We start from the raw sequence: 23,600 nt of genomic DNA on the forward strand, positions 1-23,600 counted from the left end.
TAAAAGTCACCTTCTCAAAGCAACAATAATAACAAAAAAAGTCACTAAAACTGATGATGATTCCCACTGGACACACAACTCCACATTCCAGTTGCCACATATCATTCCTAAATATTTCTTAAGCACCATTTTTTTTTTTGCCAGGCTTACAATTTCTGTGATCGCAATGATATTTTATTGCTACCGACTCTGACATTAGGTTAGTGAAGTATTATTTTAAAATATGTCAGTGAGAGTACGCATATTAATTAAAATGTTCCCATATATAAGCCTTAAACTAGACTCCCTGTGCCAATTGGAGACAAAAGACCTTTATTAAATACTAGTTGATAGGTTAAGTATTTTAATGTCTCTGCCAATCATTCCTACAAAAGAGTATTCATTGTTGAGTCTGAAATGGGTGAAGAAAAGGAAATCTCGTCTTCTGATCATCTGCTAGAGTCACGGGTCCTAAGATGACAGCAAAAGCAGCATTTGCCAACACAGGCCACACCCTGGTCTCCCTGGTAGCCCTGGATGGGTTTTCATTCTGTTTGAATACCAACATAAATAGCTGATTCTTGGAGTGGACAGAGGGAATGTTTCCCAACAGACCTGGAGGTGCTCTCTAACGGCATCTGGGCACCTGGAGTTGTCAGCCACTGGTAAGGGACCACAAGTTGACACCCAGTACTCGATGTAGAATCACCAGGCTGGAGGAACAGACTCCCAAACTTGAGCAGAGTTTGACTCATGCAGACTCTGGCGATACGCCTGTCTGTCACATGGCTTAGCGTGTCTGGGCCGCCTAGACCACGAGGCTTTCTTGTGCCCACGTCCTCATTTCTTTTTAAGTTTTTCTCACATAAAATCTTTGAGGACACAAATGAATCTAGCACATACATGGAGACGGTAGAAAGGAAATAAACCTAGGTGCCTTAGCTTGCTTTCTGTTGTTAGGACAGAACACCACAGACCCCGGGGAATTATAAAGAGCAAAAACTTATTTCTTACAGTTCTGGGGACTGGAAAGTCTAAAGTTGGGGGACCTGTATCTCATGATTCTTGTTATATCATCCCATGGCAGAAGGCGGAAGGGCACAGGGAAGAGGAACATGCCCAAGGAGAGCTGGATTCATCATTTATCAGGAAACCCCCTTCCACAGTCCACTTAATTAAACTTTCTTTCAATTCAGTTAATTCATTCATGAGGGTGGAGGCTTCTCAACCCAATTGCCTCTTTAAGATCCCACCTGCCAACACTCTGGGTGTTGGAATGGTTGCCAACAGGTGAACTTTCGGGAACACCCTCAAGCCGCAGCACTGGGGTAAGTGAGGCTGGTAATCGGTTAAAGGAGTTGGTGAGAGTCCAGAAGAAGGAGATGGAAAACCAAGCACCTGATATGGAAATGGATCAGCTCACAGATGGGGAAGGTGATTGAAGGGATGAGCTGAAAATCTGGATACTCAAGATACAAAGTCTCTGAGAGCTAAGAACCATGCGACAGACGTGTCACAGGTGGGCAAGTGTTCATTATAAGCTCAAGCAGACTTGGGGACAATGTCCTGCAGAATGACTCTAGTGACTTGGTAAGCCAGGGACCTGGAGGTGGGAAGGAGATAGTGCTGTTGGACAGACTCAAATTCCCAAGGCACGGGTGGCCATGAGATAGGCAGGGGAGAGAGGAGGCCAGGGAAGAGAGGTGCGGGGGCCGCCGTGCGTCTGACAGCAGCTTCCTGTTGAAGACCAGGACAGCATCCCGCAGCTGTCAGAGCCTCTGCCTGTGGGCTTATTAAGCAATTAGAAGTGCGGTTCTGTGCGGTGGCTAGCTCATCAGCGGGGAGGTTGGGTGTCCACTCGAATCTGGCAGAGCAGCCTCCCCCGCCCACTCACCAGTCTGCTCTCGGGTATTTTCACTCCTGCCTTGAGATTAGGAGACGTTGGCTCTTTCCTACCTACTTAGAGTTTTATTTTTGTGGCTTGGTATTTCAGAGAGGCTTAGAATCTTCTGTTACGAGTTTCTTCCTTTTGGTTATTCTCCAGCATAAAGCCATTCTTCCCGTTGGGGTGTCGCGCACGTTGCCATGGAAGTGGGGACCCTGGAGCCAACCCGCAAGGGCACCAAGGGATGTTGGTGACTGGAATTCCTGAGAACTTCTCCAAGGACATTCATGCTTTTCTGATCACCTACGAAAATCTTTGACCTTGATGTTGAAGTTGAGATGCACTGTGCACGGTTGCCTTCTGCGGATCGGTGTTCACTGCAGACCGGAATTTCAAAAGCAGACTTACCCTTTAACACCTACTGGAAATTCTCTGATTGAGATTTAAAAACAAAAACAAAACAATGAAGAAACATACTCCTGTCTTCCTAGTTTGGGCCCCGAGGAGATGAAGGAAGCAGACATCGACCGGGCTGCTGGGTGGATTCTAGTTGTGCCAAACCCAACGTGGACTGGGGATCTTCCTTGTTCACCTTCAGATTTCCAGAGAGGACGATGGCCTCATTGTTGTTAATGAGGTCACTCTGCCTCCTAATCCTAGGTTGGCATCTGATCTTGCCCCTGAGATTTAGGCATTCACTTAGCTTCTTGTGATTCCCACGTGAATGCAAAGCAGAGCTTCACCCAGCTGGCGTTAGAAATGGAACCAAGTGACTAGAAAGCGTTTCTGGGCAGTGGGATGACCTACGAGGGACACTGTGGTGCTTAACCCTGGAATAACATTCAAGGAAATGTCAGGGTGCGGCGGCTGCTCTTTGTCATTCTTCTGAGGAGGCTCAGCACATATTCGGCAATGCTGGACCAGAGTCTTCCCCAAGGTGTCAGTGGGAAGCACCCATTCACTGGGTTCATTGATCCTCTGCCTTCCCTAGGGTCACAGGAGAAGTAATCCCTGTGAATAGACTGCTTGACCCTCGGTTTCCTCTTCTGCAGGGCGACCAGTTTGTAGGGAAGGAGACAAATGTGATTCTAGGCCTGTGTTTGTGTCTCCAGGAAGCAACTCAAGGGAAGATGAATCGGGGCTGGTTGACAGTAACTAACACAAACTGAGATCGCTACCAACGCAGAGGAGAGACGACTGGCATTCATTAAAAAGCAGAATCAAAATGGGTATTTTAAGTCAGTGCTACAAAACAGGACTTAATAGAGGAAAAATAATGTGGTGAGTCTTTCTAGAATCCCATTAAACATCAATGCAGCATCTGAAATTCAGCGATTCTGATTCTCCTAGCTAGTGGGGTGTTGGTAACAGCAACTCACCCTCTATGGTGACATGTCCTCCTGTATCCCCCCGTGTTTTACTCTTGAGTCTCACTATTAGTACTTTGGGGCAAGGTCAATTCCAACTTCAAACCCTTCTGTCAATCTCCTTTACCTACAGAAGGTTCTTAGCAACCATGCTCTTCAGCATCGGATCCCCCCTGTCTCTTTCCATGTGTCTCCTTTAGTAGCTCTGCTCTTGTCCAGCTGATTACGCTGGGAGGAACAGGGTCCTCTTCACGCTTCATGTTCTTCCTGGAACCCCAGAATACTACCTCACATGGAAATAGATGCAGGTGTAATTAATTAATTAAGATGAGGTCACATTGGACTAGGCAAGGGTCCCTAAACCAGTTCGACTGACGTCTTTTATGAAAGAGGAGAGGGGACCCAGAGACACGTGCACACAGGGAAGGCACCAGGGAGAAAACACCCTGTAATGACAGAGGCAGAGAATGGGGTAAGTGTCCATGAGGCAAGGATCACCAGCAACCCTGGAAGCTAGAGATGGACACGGACCAGAGCCTCCTCATGGCCTCCTGAGAGAGCAAGGCCCTGCAGATCCTGGAGTTCAGACTTGTAGGCTTCAGAACTGTGCGAAAACATATGCCATCGATTGAAGTCACCCAGGGTCCTAGGAAACTAATACAGCAATGCTCTTGGCCCCTCCGCTTGCCTGGGCTGGGCCACTGCTCTGCCTGGGGCTCACCGTCCCTCCTACTGAAGACACCCCTTGCTAGCTTTTCCATCCATCCTTTGGAATCCAGTTCAAATCTCCACCTCATTGGTCCTCTTTTCCCACACCATGCAGTGGGAAGGGACACTCTAAAGCTATGTCCAAACCTCATCTTGCATGTTTTGGCGGCAACTTAGATCATTGCTGGACACTTGGCTATTTCCACACTGTGCACCTTCTCTTTTACCCCCTGCATTCCCACACGGTGCCCCTTCTGTGCCTAATCTTGTGAGGTTTTCTTGGACACTTGTTGTAGGATTGATCTGGTGGTCGTGGAAGTTCAGTGCCCCTCTGACACAGGGATCTGCATGGGTAGCTCCGTAAACGGCTCAGCCTCCAGGTTCTCTCCACAGTCTCTTCCGAAATTTCAATACCCACAGGAGACATCAGGGTGGAGTGCAGGACAGCTGGGGATGGGTTTTGATGGGGGTTGTGAGGAGTAACATTTGGTAAAAATCCATCCGTGCCTTAGTCTGCTCTGTGAGGCTCCCCAGGTCTTGTTGCAAAGCCTTCAATCTCTTCCAATCACCATTCTCTGCTCACGCTCAGGCCAGCATTGTCTCAGACAACATGGAGGAGGGGCAATTCTGCTCCCCTGGCAGGTAGCAAGATGGCGTGCTTCATGCCAAGTGACATGGGCAGAGGGAGGTGTATCATTCACTTTGAGGTGCCATGGAGTCTTTTGTTGATCCCTTTGAAAGAATAACACTTCCCCAGCAATTCTCCTTGAGGGAATAAGGCCAGAGAGGAGAAACAGAAGGAAAGGGGGAGAGTAGAAGCTTCCAGAACAACCTAAGTTAGAAGGTGATGTTATCAATACTTGGGAATGTGCTCTCACCTTGATCAGTATCCTAACTTGTCAATACCCTTCAAGATTCTGAGCTCCCTTTCCTACTATTAAGATTTTCATCTGCGGCATACAACCACCATCAAGTGCCTTACCTTCTCTTGATGGGTTCTGGGTAACTTCTTGAAAAGATAGTACTTAAAATTCAGGTCCATGTTTATGAGTTTAAGTAACTCGTTGCTACTTCCATACAGCAGCATGGGATCTTCTTATTACACGCAGTGTTTGGGCAAGCTTTTCAAAACGGGGGAAATAAAATGTAGGGACCTAGGTTTGCATTAGTGCTATTAAGACAGAATAGCTGGCTGAATAAGGGTCCCCAAAGTTATCTATGTCCTAATCCCTGGAACCTGTGAATATATTACCTTCTATGGCAAAGGGACTCTTTTAGATTGGTACAGTTTGCCTATGGTTTGAATCTGTCCCCCAAAGGTTGGAGGTTTTGACTCCAGTGTGGTAAGGTTGGGAGGAGGTGGAGCCTTTAAGGGGTGGAGTCTAGTAGGAGAAGGTCCATAGATGACAGGGGACATGCTCTTGGAAGGGATGAAGGTAGCTCCTTGGAGAGCAGATGACTATAAAAGCCTGAGCTGGCCTCTGAATTGTTTTCTCATTTCCTGTTTGGTGATGTGATTTCTTCCTTCCACCATTTACCAAGGGTCCCTCAACAGAGCTGGTGCATTCCTATTTGGACTTTCAGACTCCCCAAAGTATGAGCTAAATAAAACTTTTTTTTCTTTATACAAATTTTGCTTCAAGTATTTTGTTATAGTAATGAGAAATGGACTAATACATAGATGTGGTTAAAGGAAAGACCTTGAGATGGAGACATACCCTAAATTTTATGAGTTTAGTGTAATCAAAAGAGTCCTTTTAAAAGGAGGAAGACAGGTAGGGCGGAGGCAGAGAGAGAGAAGTGCTTTGAAGACAGAAGTAGAAATAAAGACAGAATAGCAAAATAGGAGCACTGCGAAGTGAGAGGACCTTCCAGGACAGCCTGATGCTGGTAACGTGAGGCATTAATTCTTAACCGTGAAGAGGAAGAGAAAGTAGTGCAGTACAGGGAGTGAATCCCAGATGGGGGGCCCACCCTCAAACAGAAGCCACTAGTATCAGCTGTCCATCCAGACCACCTGGCATCACTCTGGCACCCACAGTGGCAATTCTCCAGCATCATATCTACTCCTTGGGGTTGTCACGAAAGGACACTAGTAAAATAAGGGAAGTATTAATACATTGGTCCAGTGTTCGTCAGCTTTCATTACTATAACAAATGCCTAAGATGATCAACTTATAAAGAAAAAAGTTTTTTTTTTTTTTTGTTTTTTTTTTTATATATGTCCAGTCCATGATCAATGGGCCCCATTGCTTTTGGGCATGTGATGAGGTAGGAATCATGGCAGGGAGAGTGTGGAGGAGCCAAACCTCTCACTTTGGGGCTGGGAAGTGAAAAAGAGGAAGAGAAGGGGGGCAGGGGCTGCACTCTCCCTTCTAAAGCCCACAGTGACCTAGAGACCTCCCACGAGGCCCACCGCCTCCCAACAGCACCTCCCTGGAGACGTATCTTTTACCACATGGGCCTTCAGGGGGGATTCCAGACCTGAACCCTGCCACCAAGAACAGCCACTGCAATGGAAGTTCGGAGTTTAAGGGGTTGGCAAAGAGCATCAGGGAGAGGGCCAGGAGAGTTTAATAGCAAGGGAGGAGAATGTTCAGGGGGAGGGACCGTCTGGGACGGAGGGATCAGAATTAGCCATGAGGACATGGGATTTGGAGCGTCTACACCAAGGCAAGCAGGAAGTTTGGGGATAACTGCATCAGGGACCCCCCACATCAGTCTTGCTACACTGATGCTCTTCCTAGAGATGGATCTGCTGGGATTTCCCCAATTAACTTGAGAGAAGCACAGACGCGTATCTGCCTCTGACCCAAGGCAGGCTGACTCCTCCTCTTCTCTCCTGGTCATCCCTGTCCCACCTCCTGGGACTCTTGCCCCTCCTAAGGGATGTGAGTGACTCGGCTGACCAAAGAGCAAGGGGCAGGGTCCCCAACCCCACCCCAGGTTGTAAAGGCACCGAACACTGAAACATCTCCATTGTACAGTATCCGCCTTCCTCATTAATCAGCTCACGGATGTACTACATTATCCGGCTCTCTGCTTCCAAAATGATCAACAACCCATATGGCTGTTTATTTAGCAAGGTCACAAATATTGGGCATCACCAACATCACTATCTGGAAGAAAGCCAGTCATGCATCGCGGTAGAAAATGGAGCTCCCAATAGGGAGGGAGCGTGCCATCAGTGAGCTCACACCACATGACGCCGCCGAGTGTGGTATGTGGGTTTGGCCCTACATAGAAGGCACACGCAAGGTTCTGCCTCTTTATTATTTTTACAACTTCCAGCTCAGCCAATTGTTTCAAATCACTTTGCTTTCTCAGTTTTTGCTTAGAAGCATACAGATGGGGATCCTGGACTTTTTTTTTTTTTAAGTGAAAAATTCTCACTTTGCTGTTATTAATTAACCAAACGATTGGCATCCTTTGGGTTGCCTGGTAAATTGGGAAACTGGATCAAAACCACAAAGTGTGGACTTACCTTTAACCAGAGGCCACACAGAGTCCATCTGTCCTCAGATAACAATCCTAGATGTACGGTGGATAAGAGCTTGATGACCCCAGGCAGGTCACTTGCCCTCTCTTAGCTATTTTTTTTTTCATTTATAAAAATCAAGATTTTGCTAGTTATCAAAAGAAGGTTGTATGCATTAAATGAGCTCACAGATGAAGAACTTGCTTTGTATAGTGTAATGTGTCATTAACAAAAAAAAAAAAAAAAGAAAGAAAGAAAGAATGAATGAAAGAACAGGAAGATTCCCCTGATAGGTGTCTCAGATTATTACTAATGGACAATGCAGACAACAGGAAGGAGAGGTAGGAGGGGATTTCTGAGAGGTAGAGCTTATTTCACACATAGTTTGGGGTCTTGAACTCTAAATTAGATTAGAACCGGTGCATTTTCATCTGTAATAGTTCACAGAGCAAAATATTTGAATTGAAGGTGAGATTTATTTTTTTTCTGGGAGGTGCCCACATGGGCAGCATTGTGAGAGGACTGAGCTGCTTTCTAGGTTGGTCATCATGTGAGTTTGAAGACAATGGAAGGCTGAGGGGCAGGAGGAGGTCTGCGTGGACGTGGCCTTGCTATTCTCCTCCCTTGAGATTTCCCTCTGATTTTTGTTTGTTTGTTTGTTTGTTTCTACCAGGGGTTGAACCCGGGGGCTCTTAGTCACTGAGCCACATCCTCAGCCCTTTTGACTTTTCATTTTGAGACAGGGTCTTGCTCAATTGCTTTGGGCCTTGCTCAGTTGCTGAGGCTGGCTTTGAACTTGAGATCCGCTGAGATTCTAGGCATGGGCCGCGGCGCCTGGCTTCCTCTGATTTTTAAAAGCCATGTGCTTCCCAGACTCTGAAACCTCCTTATCACCTCCTGACGGACATGGAAATACATTTGCAAGTATTGAGAAGATGAATTGGGTTTTCGAGCGATGACCTCATGCACTTAGCATCAAAGACTCGAGCTCAGTGCCCCAACAGTGACCTGGACAACTCTGTGCCAGGCCTACTTTGGGGGTCACCGTTAGTGGCCTTCAGGCTCCGGTGGCCTGTATATCTCAGGCCATGTTCTGTTCACTGTGTAGCCCCTCAAAAACACACAAGGGAAGGAAAAACCAGATAGAAATGTATCCAGAGAAGTATGCAAAGAAGAATCCATTTGTGATGCAGAGTCTGGAGGGAAGGCAAGCTAGGAGTCGCGGCTGAGCTGCGCGGGGTGTCCTGTGGCTACAGTGGGTGGGGGGCGGGTTTTGTTTAAAGTTGCTTTATTGCACTCCCAGCCAGGAATTGCGTCACGTGTTACGGGTGGAAGTTGCTTCTTTTTCAGGACTGAGGCTGAACCAGAAGGTGACCTGCCCTTTGGGTGACATGGCTTTTTGATGACTTCCTAAGTGACATGACAGAGTCTCGTCTGGCCATCTCCTGTGCTCTCAGTGAGCTCTGCAACACCAGGGGCAGTTTTTGTTCATCTCGTGACCTCTAGGGACAGGGTAGGGAGGGAGGAGTGATTGGATGTTGGGGGTGGAGAGAAGCTCATGGGTAAGCACTTGGGAGTGTTCAGGACACGGGTCACTGACCTTCCACGGTCACTTGATGTCCCCTCACTCACCATTGCGTGATTCATCCATATCGGAAAGATTTCGTCTAGGATCTTGGGGTAAACGAGCTCTCGGTCATAGAGAAAGATGGTCCAGAATACCAAAAATACAAACTGGAAATAAAACAGAAAAAAATATATATATAGATCATTAGGTTTGTTTTTCATCAAAGTTTTCTAAGATAATCAAGGAAACAGTGAAATAAAAATAGATACCGGTCTTAAAGATACCTCCTATATACGTTACAGGAATGTCAAACTAAAGGAAAGAATGCTTATGGTAGAAATTCGATATTTGAGCTCCCAGGGGATGCCTCCATGTGCTGGTTAGTTAGCAACTCAATGATCTGTTATCAAGGCAGGCAGAGAAGACTGGGATAAGCTAGATAACACAGGCTGGGCATGGTGGCACACACAACTTAGTGAGACCCTGACTCAAAATAAAATAGAAAATGGGCTGGGGATGTGGCTCAGTGTATTAGATCCCCAGTACTAAAACTAAAACAAACAAAAAACTAGGTGCATAGACTACGAGCACTCTAACCAACGACTTCTTTCTCCTCTCAGCTTGCACCTGGAATGGCTCCATGCTTACACACTCTTGCCTACCCCTTAAAACTGACCAACTCTTGGGTAACTCAGAAGCGAGCTTGCTGAGAGTTAGATCTCTTCCTTGCCCTGATCTCCATCTATGGCCCTGTACAAGCATCTGTCCTCTGTGTTACAAATCCATGCTGAACTGGGATGGGGGTGGGGCAACTGTTCATCTTCTGATCTTCCCATCTTCTGAAATTGCATAGGCTTAATGTATAAGCCTTAAAAAAAAAGCAGATCTCACTGATGATTTTTAAAACTTGATCTTCAGAAGACTTTACGGGGTGCACGTGGGGGTATTCAGCCCAGTGAACCTGGAGTGCCGGTGTTGACTCTGTCACCTGAGAACTCATTCCTGTTTGCAGAGTTGTGTTTTGCATTTGGTTGTGAAGTCGGGGTGCCACAGGAAGCAGGACAATGGCAGGTGGAGGAAGGCGGTCATTGCTTATCCTAGGCCCCGCTGGCCAGCCAGCGGCTGAACCGGTTTGTTTCATTCTAGCAATGAACAGGAACAAGGCCGTAGAAATGTGGATGTTGTCAGTGAGCTAGCTTACTGAACCTTTCACATCTGCCTTTTCCTGATGTCCGTTCATTCAGCAAGAAGAACAAAGCACCTACTGCGTGCCCTACACTAACTAGGCTTGTCTTTCTCTTAGATCGTCTTTTCCATGTGCCAACTCTGAAAGTCTCATCTCTTTTATTTTTAAAATTATTTTAATTAGGTAGTTTTTCCACTTGTAGAAGTAACACAGGCTTTTATTGTACCAAGTGAAACAAGCTGTACAATAGGGAAAGCAAGTCACCTTCCTCCCCAGGGCTTTCCAGTCTCATCACCTGGATGGAAATAACATTGTCTCAGTGGCACCGTCGACTTCAGTATTCCTGATGGGTTAATTCCAAGAACCCCCCCAAGGATACCAAAACCCGTGGATGCTCCATACTCTCATACAAAATGGCACAGTATATGCATGTAACCTGCACATATCCTCCGGTGCACTTTTAATCCCTCTTGATTACTTATAGCCAATATAATGTAAAGAGTTGTTACAATGTATTGTTTTTAAATTTGCATTCAATTGTGGTTTTTTTCCCCCAATATTTTTGATCCCATGGTTGGCTAAATTCATGGATTGAAACCCAGAGATATGAAGGACTGACTGTATTTTGATTAAGGAAGTTCCTTAAAACTTCCCCATTGGACAGTGATAAGGACCTTGCATTGAGTTTTCACAAAGATACAAAAACTAACAATAAATCTGATCAGTAAAGTGTCCTATTTCCTGATGACCCTGGGCAGTGTGGGTACAGCCCAGAGACAGAATGTTTTCCAAAAGGCCGTGGCCGTGGTTTTCCATAATAGGTTCCGGAACAGCCTGGCTGCCCAGAAGAGTCTGTGCACCTGCACGTGTCTATTCCATGAGATCTACGTCCTGGAAACTTACTGTGGACACAGGGAAAGCCAACGTGGTGAACAGTAGGTCTCTGAAGGCAGTTATGAACCTAATGTTTCTTCTTCCTTTGATTCTTTTTAGCACATCATCCAGGCAGGCGACCCCGAAGAAAAAGGCCTGCAAGAACTAAATTCATTACAACAAATGAGGGCATTTCCATTTGCTTTAATTAATACCTTCCTCACGGATGTAAAACTGCATCCCTCTGGGAGCAATGTGGGTCTGAGGAGGAGGGGGCTGTTGGGCTGCTTTGGTTAAGAGCCAATTCAAGGGCTGGGCTTCCAGCTCGTTGGACCCTGACCTTGCTCTCTAAACCTGATGGAGGAAATTCATTCACTTAGGGGATGGTGATGGGTACAGTATTTCGTGGAATGGGCTTGAGTTAAAAATGGAAACAAAATTAAAAGTCGGCTTAAAAGGAGACACCTTGGCGGTACCAAAGTGGGAAGAGCCAAACAGAGAGAGCAAGGCAGGACAAAGAGCCAGGTAGGGCAGACTGGCCTCAGGTGTCTTCCTGGGAAGAAAAACTAAGAAAAGGGCCCAGGGCTGAAATCTCACTGGGAAAGCCAGGATCAGGGTCAAGAGCACCAGGTTGGAGCTCCCCGCTAGCCTGAGGAAGATACCCAAGATGGCGGCTTGCTTAGCTCCGGGAGGAGCTGATGTGTTTCCTTCCGCTGAGACCCTCTGGCCAAGGGAGTGGTTTAAATCCAAGGAAGGAGCCAGAAAGCCCTGGGCCCTCCTGAGGCCCCTGAGGCAAGGCCAAAGAGAAGCAGAGGCCCTCTGAGGGAAGTTCAGGTGGAGTGTCCCTTATCCAAAATGCTTGAGACCAGAAGTATTTCAGATTGGGAAATTTTTTTTCTTTTGATTTTAGAATAAGATATCTTAGGGATGAGACCCCAGTTTACACACAAAACTCATTTATATTTCATATATCCCTTATACAAAAAAAAAAAACCCAAAAGTGATTTTTTATCATATTTTTTAACGATTTTGTAATGGAAACCGAGTTTCTCACTGTGAGATTTTCGCTTGTGTCCTTGCATTGGGTTTGGGAGCCTTTCAAATGTCAGGTTCTTTTGGATTTGGATGTTCAACCTGCAATGTGACCCCGAAGGCAAACCTTGCCCATCCTCAGTGTTGGTCACAATCTGGGGACGTCTAATTTAAGGCCTGTGGCGGGGTCGGGTCACCAACTACACAGAGTCTGGGCCAGTTTTGCGCTGGGCTCCAAAATCCGTCCTGATTTTTGGAAGCTCTGGAGGCTACACCCGGGGAGCGAAGCCTTTGGTCTTAGGGAGGAGACGGTGAGCCCTGGAGCCGGGAGCTGGGCCAGCGATTAGTCACGTTGACCGTGGGGCCTGGCCTCTGGGGTCCAGCTCTAGGAGAGACCTTTCACAGTTGTCCTCACACCACTCCCTGGGCCAAGGGGTGGCAGGGAGGATATGGGGTGAATTCAGTCTCTGTTCCCCGCTGGGCCCTCAGACCTGCAGTACCCTATCACCTGGAGCTTTTTAGAAAGGCAGGACACGTCCCTACCCTGGACTGTGGGGTCTGAATCTCTGGAAAAGGGGGTCAAGAAGTTGTTTTGGTAGGCTCTTCAGGAGTTCCTATGTAAGCTGAAGTTTTTTTCTTAATTTTTATTTTAATTTGTTATACACGACAGCAGAATGCATTAGAATTCATATTACACATACAGAGCATGATTTTTCACATCTCTGGTTGTCTACAAAGTATGTCCACACCATTCATGTCTTCATACCTGGACTTAGGGTAATGATGTCCATCTCGTTCTCCATCTTTTTTACACCCTTTCCCGCTTTGTTCTAGCTAGAGTTCATCTAATCCTCCCATGCTCCCCATGCTCCCCCTCCCTACCCCACTATGAGTCAGCCTCCTTATATCAGAGAAGACATTCTGCATTTGGTTTTTTGAGATTGGCTAACTTCACTTAGCATTATCTTCTCCAACTCCATCCATTTACCTGCAAATGCTATGATTTTTATTCTTATTTATTGCTGATTAATATTCCATTGTGTATCTATACCACATTTTCTTTATCCATTCATCTACTGAAGGGCATCTAGGTTGGTTCCATGGTTTAGCTATTGTGAATTGTGCTGCAATAAACGTTGATTTGGCTGTGTCCCTGTAGTATGCTGTTTTTAAGTCCTTTGGGTATAGACTGAAGAAATTAAGCTGAAGAAATTAAGCCTAGATCAGACATAAATTCTTCACTCAGAAATCTAACTACTCAAAACTCCAGCAGCTGACTTGAGTCCTTACATGTCTCGTGCCAGACATAACTAAGCTTTGTAACTGCACAACTTCATAAAGTAAGTGCTATTATTAAGCTTCTCAGCACCATTTTACAGATGGGGAAACTGGGGCACAGAGAGAGAGAGATGAACAAATTTTCGTAAAGGCTCATGGCTTCAGAGTCTGGTTCATATACATATAAGGACCAGATTTCTATATATACAGCGGATTTCTAAGAACAGTTCACTAAAGCACTGTAGGAGGTGAGAAGAGAGACCGCTGTTCTCCAGGTGGGGGAATTAAAAATCAAAAACACCGATGCCTCTCCCTAGAGATTCTACTTTAGTGAGTCTGGGGGTGCAGCCTTGGCTTCAGGGTGTCTTCAATTCCTCCCAGGTGACTCTAGTCCTCCGTAGCTGAGGGTGAGAACCACCTGCCTACAGGGACTTCTGGGCAGAAATTCATACCCGGGGGTCTCCAGAGAGATGCGGCCAAGGAGATCAAAGTAGTCAAAGCCTCCAGGTGCCATGAGACGGCTAAAGAGGTGGGGGTGAGAGAGGGGAGAGCGTCCTCACCTAAGAGACAGGAGGGGGGCAATAGGCCAGGCAGGTGGCATAGAGAGAGCGAGTGGTAGAAAACCAGGACTGGACAAGGCCCCAGGGAGCTTCCCACTGGAAGAGCATATATCGGGAAGGTTGGCAATGGCTATAAATTCCATGCAGGGGCTGCCACCCCAGTTCTTGTCACCTTGTGGGTGCTTTGCACATCATCCCCTCAGGGCTGGGGAATTTGAGGGGCAGGCCTTTGCCCGGGATGTCAGAAGAAGCTGCCTCCCTGCGGCGGCTCCCAGGTAGCTCTCACCTCTCCCCTGGGTTCACCTGCAGCTGCTCAGGCCGTAACAGGCAGCTGCTTGAGTCAGGAGGAGCAGACCTGGGCCCTGGGACCCGAGACAAGGACTCCACTGTTGTACTGTCCTGCACTGGCTGAGCCTCTGCCAGGACTTCCCCTTGCGGGCAGAGGCTGCCTCCACCCAGCATGTGAAGTCCACGTGACCTACTTTCCTCCAGGCAGAGCTTCCTAGAGTCACTGTGATCAAGCTGAACCTCTCTCTCCTTTTCCCCAGTTACAAGATGTGGAAATCGGATGAGGGAAGAAAGCACATTACTCAGCCCCTCCGGGGTTCCTCCATCAATAAAAGTTGGCTCCCCACTGCAAACCTGACAGTCACCTCCCCCCACAGCCCCCAGCTCACACTGATGGGACTGGGCATCATCTGTATCAACAAGGGATATCTGGGGAGTCCCCACCTCAATGCCCAGGAGGGAGGCAGGACGGTATTGCCAAGAGGAAGTCACAGGCAGGAGCCACCGCCAGAGCTGGAGGACCAGGAGGGTGAGCCCTGAGCTCTAAGGGGCCGCACGCAATAGGGGACATTGAGGACAGTTTTGAATCAACTCATCCAAACAGCCACGGCCTGCTCATTCTCCAAGGACAATACCATCGAAGGTTTGTCAAACAGGCCTAGAAAGTGCAACCCGGGGAGAAAGTGCTAGTTGTCCTGAGGTCAGTTGAGTCCAATGCTGAAGACCTCAAGTCCCATAATTCCAAATATAACTGCATTTGGAAGTAGGATCGTTAGAGAGGTAATTGAGTTAAAATGGGCTCAATGCCCTACTCCAACAGGACTGGTGTCCTCGCAAGAAGAGATCATGACCCAGACACAGAGGGAGGAGCCCCGAGGACACAGGGAGAAGATGGTATTTGCAAGCCTGGAAAATCCACCCCTGCCCCCTTGATCTCAGCCTGCAGCTTCCAGAAGTCGGGGGATCAAATGGGGCTGGGTCAGCCGCTGGTCTGCGGTGGATGCTATGGCAGCCCTCATCATGTAATGGCATTAACATGGCAGCAACAACTGGTCTTCTTTGAAGAATCTTGCAACCAAGGGACAATCATTCCCACTTCTCAATGGGAATTGAGAAATTCCCTTCCAGATACCCCTTGTTGATACAGATGATGCCCTATTTGGGCTGCCTGAGACAGCAGACGGCACGTGGTCCTCTCTTGTTCATGCTGTTTGGAAACTTCGTCTCTGATCTTCTTTTTCTACTGGTTCTTCCATAACTCTGCTCCCATGGAGCGCTCTATACCTTTTTCTAAGATGTTCTAAATTTGTGAGCTGTCTTTGGTTTCTGTTGCTAACTGACGAACTTAACCACCCATGACAGAGCTGGATTTACATTTTTCATAACTAATGCAGCTTATGAAGCCGTAGTTAAGAGGTATTTACTTTTCACATTCCTGTGTCTTCACAGATCCACAGAAATCTTAAAGCCATGGAAACTTAGCCTAAATCATCAAGTTTATTTCCTCGCCTTATAGCCAGAGCCCTGCTAAACCACCCCCAGGAAATGAGAATTTCTTCCATTAAAAAAATAGTAATAATTTCCATAGAGGGAGATCCCACAAGTTCTCTGCACTCAAAAGTCAAGTCATCCCAGCCCGGCTCAAGATTCTGTGTCTGACTCAGCTGGGTTGGGACTTTTTTATTCCTCTCCTTCAAAATGATGCAATCCCTTCAATAAATGAATATCCCAGAATAAAAGAGCAATCAGGGTGAACTGTGATGAATATTCTAGCTCTCAGTGGTGGGTGGGGTGGCATTTGGGGCAGGTGGAAGGGAACCTTGGCCAAGCCTATGGGTGTAGACATGTAACATTCATAGCATTTAGCTTCAGTAAGAAATTGAGATAAAAGGATAAGATAGAGGACACCAGTATGTGGGGAACACCATTTTGAATAATGACAAAAATTGGAATGAAGAATATTATGGGATAGGTGGGGGGGGAGCATGCACGGCCAGTGTGGCATGGCTGATAGCAAGAGTTGGATCACAGTAGAATATCTTGGGATGGAAGCTTTGCAGAGGGGCGGGAAAGGTCCCATGTCTGTTGTTGAAGGGGTGGAGGGAGATAGGAGGGAGAGACCCAGCCAGAATCTCCCTGGAGATGCAGTTACTTATGTGGCACCATCTCTAGCAAACTTTCTGAAGGAAGTTTATTTTTAAAAAGAGGAACCACCAACCAGCCCCATGAACTCTGTACAGCAAGACTTTGTGGCCAAACATCCCCCACCCCAGCACCCACCAGCTTGTACTCCCAGGGGTCAAGGACAGTCCTTGGATGAAAGTAGAATGGAAGGGAGGGTTGCAACATTTGTATAGGACTCAGGCATTGGATGGACTAAGCCAACCCAAGCAGATCAGGGACATCCACAGCTGGGTTCCCACGCCCAGCTTCTGGGGTTCCCCCATTCAGCAGGACTGGCTGCTCTCTGCTTGAACCTGCAAACTGTATCTCTCCAAGAACCCAGAGCCTGAGGGCAACCACAGCAGCTCAACAGAGGTCTTCCTCCAGCTGGGGCGACAGAGCATGCAGCCGGGGGGGGGGGGGGGGGGGAATGGGAGCTTTGAGAGTGGTGGGTGACCCTTGCCCAGCTCCGCCACACACCAACATGGTGTTGAGTGAGGAAACTGATGTTCCTTGGAATCACCCTCTGAGCTGCACTATCTGTGAAAGACAGATGGCTGGAAGCTCACCACCCCCTTCCCACCTTCTCTCCGTCTGCTCACACTGGGCTGTGGCCATTCTGTCTGCTTATCACCTATCAGCTCATCCATCCCTGGCGGCCACACTGTGGTTAAGGACTACTTTCATTTCTGTGAAATTTGTGGAAATTCCAAAGAAGTACCTAGACCAAAGTGACAGAGATAGTCAGTGATGGAACCAAGATGACATCTCAGAGAGACAGGTCCAGAGCTCACGACTAACCACCTGACTACACTACCTCTCCCTCCAAAGGCCGAATCAGCTGCCTCTGCCCTGGGCTCAGTTCACTCCCTCATTAGGCAGAGAGTCACACCTCCCCTCCTCTCCTTCCTTTACTCTTCCTCTTCAGTGGTGCTCCACCAGGGCCACTAACCCCGGAGGAACTCCCAATCCCGATTCTCTTTGGATTCCTGGAATAGTTTCAGGGGGGAGTGGTCAGAATGCAGACTGGCACTAAGATGGGCTTGCCTTTTCAAAAGGAGGTGTAAGCAGGACTCAGCCGATGTGAAGTGGCAGGTATTCCAGAGGAGGGGTATAAACTCCCCCAATAACATGGGTGGGATACTAACTTCACCAAGCTGAGCTAAAATAAATACACAGGTGTTATGGCAAACTATGGGACTGATTTATTTGTGTTAACTCATGATGGATTCCATGAATGATCAATGCGATCATCAACGAATCGATCATTAGTTAACACAGATAAATCAGTTAAGAACCCACAGTCATTCACCAGCTCATGAGATCTAGAAATTTTGGAGATCCAATACTTCAACTTCGGAAGGAATTCAAAAGTGATACTATGGGTAAGTAAGCACAGACGGAGAGATGCTCTAAAAAAATCAGGAAAGGAAAAAGGAATTCGGGCTGGAGTCCACAAAGATTTTAAGAAAGAATGTAGGATTTCAGGAGGTCTAAGAAGGAAGAAGTGTTGGAGAGATAACGAGAATACAAGCAGATAAGGAGAGTCCAGCCTAGGGACCAATATGGGTTGGATCCAGGCCTCTGGCAAAAGAACTCAACCTTCCTGGGGAGAGACCTGAAGGTTGCACCAACAGGTGAATGACTAAACCAGGAGTTTGGGGATTGGTTCCATAAAACAGGAGGGAGCCACAGAAGTGTCTTGAGCAGCAGATCACAATTTAAAAAGAGCTTATGAATAACCTGACAATAAATGGGCAGATGATAATCAAAAGACATTTCTCAAAAGAAGGAATCCAAATGACCAACAAATATATGAAAAAAAAAAAAGGTCAACATCCTTAGCAATCAGGGAAATGCAAATCAAAACGATACTGAGATTTCATCTCCCTCCAGTCAGAATGGCAATCATGGAGAATACAAAGAACAGTGAATGCTGGTGAGGATGTGGGAAAAGGTCTACTCATGCACTGTTGGAGGGACTCCAAATTAGTATAACCACATTGGAAAGCAGTTTGGAGAGTCCTCTACAGACGAGGATGGCACCACCATATGGCCCAGCTGTCCTACTCTTTGGTATTTATCCAAAGGAAGCCAAACTCGCATACTACAGTGATCCATGCGTACCAATGTTTATAGCAGCGCAATTCACAATAGCCAAGTTACGGAACCGGCGTAGGGGAGCTGCCTACAGACGCAGGGACCCATAAAATGTGGCATCTGTCCACAATGGAATTTTACTCAACCGTAAAGAAAACTGAGATGATGTCATCTTCTGGTAAATGGATAGAATTGAAGAACCTCATGCTAAGTGACTCAGAGAGTTGAGGGTCAAATGTTTTTCTCTCATAATGTAAAAGCTAAGGGAAAAAAGGAATAAAAAAGTATCTCCAAAAAATAGAAGGGAGACCAACAGAGCCGAGGAAGGAGAGAAGAAGAGGTGGAGGAAGGAGAGGTACAGGAATGAGATCAACCAAGTGATTCTGTGCCCACGGACAGGCCTCCCACCACGGATCCTGCTGGTGTACGGAATTGTTGCACACTAATTAGAAAACAGCAATAGTAGAAGAGAAACCAGAAGAAGAACATGCAGATCAGGGTGGAGGGAGCAAGGGACAAGAAGGAAGGTCCTGGGGAATGAGATTGATTGAGTGAGGTGCATGCATGAATATGTCACAATGAATCCGACTATGTATTACGTCTAATTGCAATGCTCTAACAGAAATGGGGGAAAAGGAGATCATCAAAACAAAATGAAAAAACAGCTTCGGGAAGATTCATGGAATCCGAGTGGTGGGTGGAAAGCCTGAACAGGGAGGACAGAAAAGAGCTGATGTGGCCTTCCAGGTCCAAAGTAATAAGAGCCTGGAATAGGAGAGGCAGGCCGACTCGGGGAGAAGGAAAGCCAGTGGGATTTGGGGGCTGCTTGGTCAGGGAGGTACACGTGGGATTAACACTGAGATACGAGGGTATTGTTAATGAAAGTGTTTTTCCCTCTGGTGGTAATTGAAGAGAATGAAGGCTCTGTGGCTTGTAAGGGAACTCAGAACTAGGAAGTCAGGGAGCTAGCTGGTCTATGGGAGTAGGTGATACATCTATTCTTAGTCACCCTTATGTGAGATGGAACATCCATACTGGAATTTGGCTTTGATTAGAGCGTCAATCTTGGCTACAGACTGACTCTCTTCTCTCTCTCTCTCTCTCTCTCTCTCTCTCTCTCTCTCTCTCTCTCTCTCTTTCTCCTCCCCCTTTTTAATATAAAGCCAATACAGATCTTAACAGCATTTTAAAAATACTATAGCACTCTTTTAGTCCTGAAGAGGCAATTTCATTTTGTTTCCTGCTTTCTTTTTCTTTTTCCACAAAACTATAGGATTAAAACAAGCAGTCACCAAAACAAGCTGTGTTTGGACCTCAAGTTTTTCTGGCCAGAACCCAAGAGGTAGTAGTACATGGCCAGAGAGGGAGGAGGCAACACACAGAGGCCTCCTCAACTTGAACTCCGACTTTTCCATCTCAGGAGGATTTCTATGTCACTATTTCTGACCACACACACACACCCTCTGTCAAGAGGATTATAATTCCAAAGGATTAGCATATTACACCCAGTTTTAAAAATCAGATGTTTACACGGCACCCTATATTTTAGACAAAACCCTCATACATTAGTTTTCTTCCCCCAAAAGATGTTCCCTTTTTAGCTTTTAATTTCCAAGACTTTTTTTTTTTAACAGATTCCCAAAATACTTTTTTTTTCTTTAAGTTTCTTTTTTTCTCCTGTTCATTCACACTTCATTCATCCGTGTGTGGTCAGCCAGGTTAGGAAGACAAGAAGGTTTTTAACTAGTTGGAAAATGTGTGTTTGCTATGGGGTTGAGTGATTTGTCCTTTAAGGTGGAGTTTGAGCCTATAAAAAGTTGAAGTGGGAGCTGAGCATGGCAAAATGTGTTTGCTTTTCTTAGATGAATCTGTGAGTCTGTGTGTGCTATAAAATGGCATTATTCCTCCAATGGAAACCACACTTCCTACACAACAGACGCCACTCTGCCTTCTCTCCACAGACTTTCCCAACCAAGGTTCAAAATCCCTCCTGTATTTGTAGTCCATCCCATGGGGAAACCATTAGTCTGGTTCCCCATCGGGGTTCCAAGATGAGAATCTTTGCAAAAGAACACGTAACAATTAGCCAGTCCAAAAAAAAAAAAAAAAAAAATGTAGCTATAGATAACTTCCAAAGTTGAATTCTCAGGAAAAGAACAAAACAAAACAAAACTGCTAGGTAATAGAAAAAGACAAAATTCACCACCAATGAAGAAGATAAACAGAAATGGAGTTTTGTATTTCATAAAAATCCAAAGGAGATATGGGGGTGAAACCCTGACATGACACATACATTGGTCCCTGATGTGACCGTGTGGACTTACCAGATTAAGAAGAGTCAAGTACTTCCACTGGGCACCATCTTGAAATATTTTATACTCCTTCTGTTCATTTCCATGCCGTGGGATGTAGTAATTGAGGAAAATGTACCAGTTCAAGACCAGGAAGTGGTATATGCACGTACAGGTCCTCATCCCAGCTCCCTCTGGCCAGGGCACTGAATACCTCAGGTCACTTCTTTGTAGTGTCCTTCTGTGAGTCACAGATCAATTCCGTGGGAGAGCTGTAAGACACACCCCTGGGGGTTGAGAGTTCTACCTCTGGCTTGGCTTCTCTCTTAGGCTGTTGTCCTGATAAACTTGGGAGAAAGGATTAGTGCTGTTTTTCAGAATCCTGTTTACATAATGGTAATCTGCGGATTTGCATTTGTTTCAACCTATTAGCCTTGGAGGAGGGCAAGGGGCCAGAGCTGCCCTTTGCACCATTTAGCTGGCCCTGGAGCAGCCGTGGTGGCAGGTTTAAACAATCTTATTATGAAACACCGACAGCTTCGGCTAATACACCCTCTCCCGGCCCAGCTCTCTCTTCATTTGGAAAGAACCGGAAGTTGCAATAGTATCTCTTGGAGAGAAGCAGGTTGAGAAACCAGGAGGTGGAGACTGGGTATGTGGAGGGCAAGAATCAAGGTAAGGAGGAAAGGAAGGAAGGATCCTTGTAATCTGGCTTCTGAGATTGCCAACCTTTGATCCCTCAGGGAACCCTGGTTTGTTTTGGTTTCCCGTTGGTCTTGTTTGGTTTTTGTTTATCTTTAATCTAGACAACCAAGAGTCGGCAGGCACTCCTTGTACCTGGGCGTTCCTGTGCCAAGAGGCCAGAAGCACGGGAAGAGATCCGTGGCCCAGACCCCCAACATACCTGAGGGTGAATAGTGCCTGGGAAGGGTAAGGGTCTCTGCACTGCCCTGGAGGGGAGGAGACATGGTGGGGCTGGGTAGAACGCAGCAGTGGACCTGCCTCAGCCCAGTAGCGGGGGAACTGAGGGACCACTGGAAGTGCCAAGCCTTGTGACATCACCAGCTTGTCTCCCTGGGCAACCGACTAAGAGGGTTGAGCAAATTCCTCAGAGAAAAGCTCCCAAAGCAGTTATGTAAGTCTGCTGTCCGTGCGATTGCTGATTTCACCAGGGCTCCCAAGAACCACAAGGGGGATCCTGGACAGCCAAACAAATACAGAACCAAGCCTGAGGACTGAGAGTCGATGGACTTCACACATCAGGAGCTGTTGAGGGGAGGAGAGTACATCTGAGCCAGCCCCCCGCCCCCAGGGTCTGCATTGTAACCTTGTGCCAGTCTGTGGGGGCTGCTACAACAAGACATCACAACCTGGGTGGCTGAGAAACAGCAGGGATTTATCTTTCACAGATCCAGAGGCCACAGGATAAAGGCGGAGATGCTGGGGGCCCACTTTCTGGTTCAGAGATGGCCATCTTCTCACCGTGTCCTTGCGTAAAGGTGGGGGTGGGGGTGGGGAGACAAGTTCCCTTGGTCCTCTCTTATCAGGTCAAGAATCCCACTTGTGAAAGTTGAGCTCTTGGGACCCAATCACCTCCCCCCATCTCCACCCTCCACATCCTAATAGCATCACCTTGAGGGTTAGGGTTTCGACACATGGATTTCAGAGAGGGATCCAGGACTTTGGTGACATATCACTCTGTACAGAACTCCATGGCCTGGTCTACAATTAGTAAAATCATAAATGGCAGCTAATACTTGAAATAGCATTTAACCGTTTGCCAGGCATGAGTCCAAGGCTTTACATGGGAACACGAAATTCAACACCTTAAAACCCACTGTGAGGTTGGTACTGCCCACTGTCTGGGCAGTACTGATGAGGAGATGAAAACCTGGCTGCCCAAATCATGAGTCTGACAACAAGTTAAGAGGCAGAGCTGCCTGTCCTGTAACCAGTGGACCTGGAACCAAGAATCAGGACTCCTCTGCAGGCCCCCCAACCCCTTTTTCCAACGGTCTCCCCCTCTCGGCTGAGGGCCTTTTCCTTCCCATCAGAAAATTCTCTCAGAAAAGGATCAGAAATGTTTTGAAACTTGGTGCACCTATGAGCTCTCATGCTATGTCTCCAGGGGCGTCTCCATTTTAGACGTTGATGTAGCTTTGGAGACTTCATGCCTTTATATATATATAAAAAAAAATCTCAAGTATAATTCTGCAGATGGGCAAAGATTGAGGGAAAGATGGGAAAAAGATGGATAAAGACCCACATCTCTGAACTAGGTTTGTCAAAATCTAGGCCTTTTTACTGCAAGACTTTGTTTTTTTTTCCTTGTTCTTGTCTCGATGCCCACAGAGGAGGACTCTCATAAATATTGATGTGATTATTTAATTTGATTTGCAAGAGATTCAGGGTTTGACATTAGAATCCAATTAATTGTTAGCGTTTTAATAAATAGTAAAATAATATATGCGTATGAGGATTCGTATATTAAAAAACTACATGATTTCTAAACTCAATATCTGCATTTACTTATAAAACTTTCAAGTGTTGCCCAAAAGAGAGATTGGCCAGGAGCAATGGCACATGCCTGTAATCCCAGCAGCTTGGGAGGCTGAGACAGAAGGGTCTCAAGTTCAAAGCTAGACTTAGCAACCTAGCAAGGCCCTAAGCAACGTAGCAGACTCTGTTTCTAAATAAAGTAGAAAACAGGGCTGGTGATGTGGCTCAGTGGTTAAGCATCCCTGGGTTTAATCCCTAGTCACACACAAAAAAAGGTATCTCTGGATTATGACCATATTCACAACATAATTCGTATCCCAGGATGAATAACCAGGTACATTTTTAT

The 23,600-nt window shown here is 46.6% G+C and overlaps 1 protein-coding gene and 1 long non-coding RNA gene across 5 annotated transcripts in view; one reads left to right on the plus strand and one right to left on the minus strand.

Moving 5' to 3' along the window:
• The window catches only part of Adtrp (androgen dependent TFPI regulating protein), a 58,786-nt gene extending 37,011 nt beyond the window's left edge, over positions 1–21,775 (minus strand). Inside the window, exons 1-4 of one of the 2 annotated variants that reach the window (XM_078020544.1) lie at positions 21,660–21,775; positions 20,789–21,027; positions 11,074–11,208; positions 9,050–9,151 (exon numbers count right to left, since the gene is read on the minus strand). In XM_078020544.1, coding sequence (XP_077876670.1) covers positions 9,050–9,151; positions 11,074–11,208; positions 20,789–20,938 — 387 coding nt within the window. In that variant the 5' untranslated portion in view covers positions 20,939–21,027; positions 21,660–21,775. Of the gene's footprint in view, positions 1–9,049; positions 9,152–11,073; positions 11,209–20,788; positions 21,331–21,659 lie in introns of those variants that run through there. The other variant, XM_078020545.1, reaches the window with a different exon arrangement.
• Positions 20,938–23,271, plus strand: LOC110598369 (uncharacterized). 3 transcript variants are annotated; one of them, XR_013425432.1, is made up of 3 exons: positions 21,117–21,430; positions 21,562–21,685; positions 21,928–23,271. It is a non-coding gene; the product is annotated as an uncharacterized LOC110598369 (long non-coding RNA). The 3 variants fall into 3 exon arrangements; XR_013425433.1 differs by having other exon boundaries at positions 21,120–21,430; positions 22,165–23,271; XR_013425431.1 differs by having other exon boundaries at positions 20,938–21,430; positions 21,562–23,220.
• Positions 23,272–23,600: the final 329 nt, after the last annotated feature.

The sequence above is a fragment of the Ictidomys tridecemlineatus genome, chromosome 8 (genome assembly GCF_052094955.1).
Source record: "Ictidomys tridecemlineatus isolate mIctTri1 chromosome 8, mIctTri1.hap1, whole genome shotgun sequence".
Taxonomy (NCBI): domain Eukaryota; kingdom Metazoa; phylum Chordata; class Mammalia; order Rodentia; family Sciuridae; genus Ictidomys; species Ictidomys tridecemlineatus.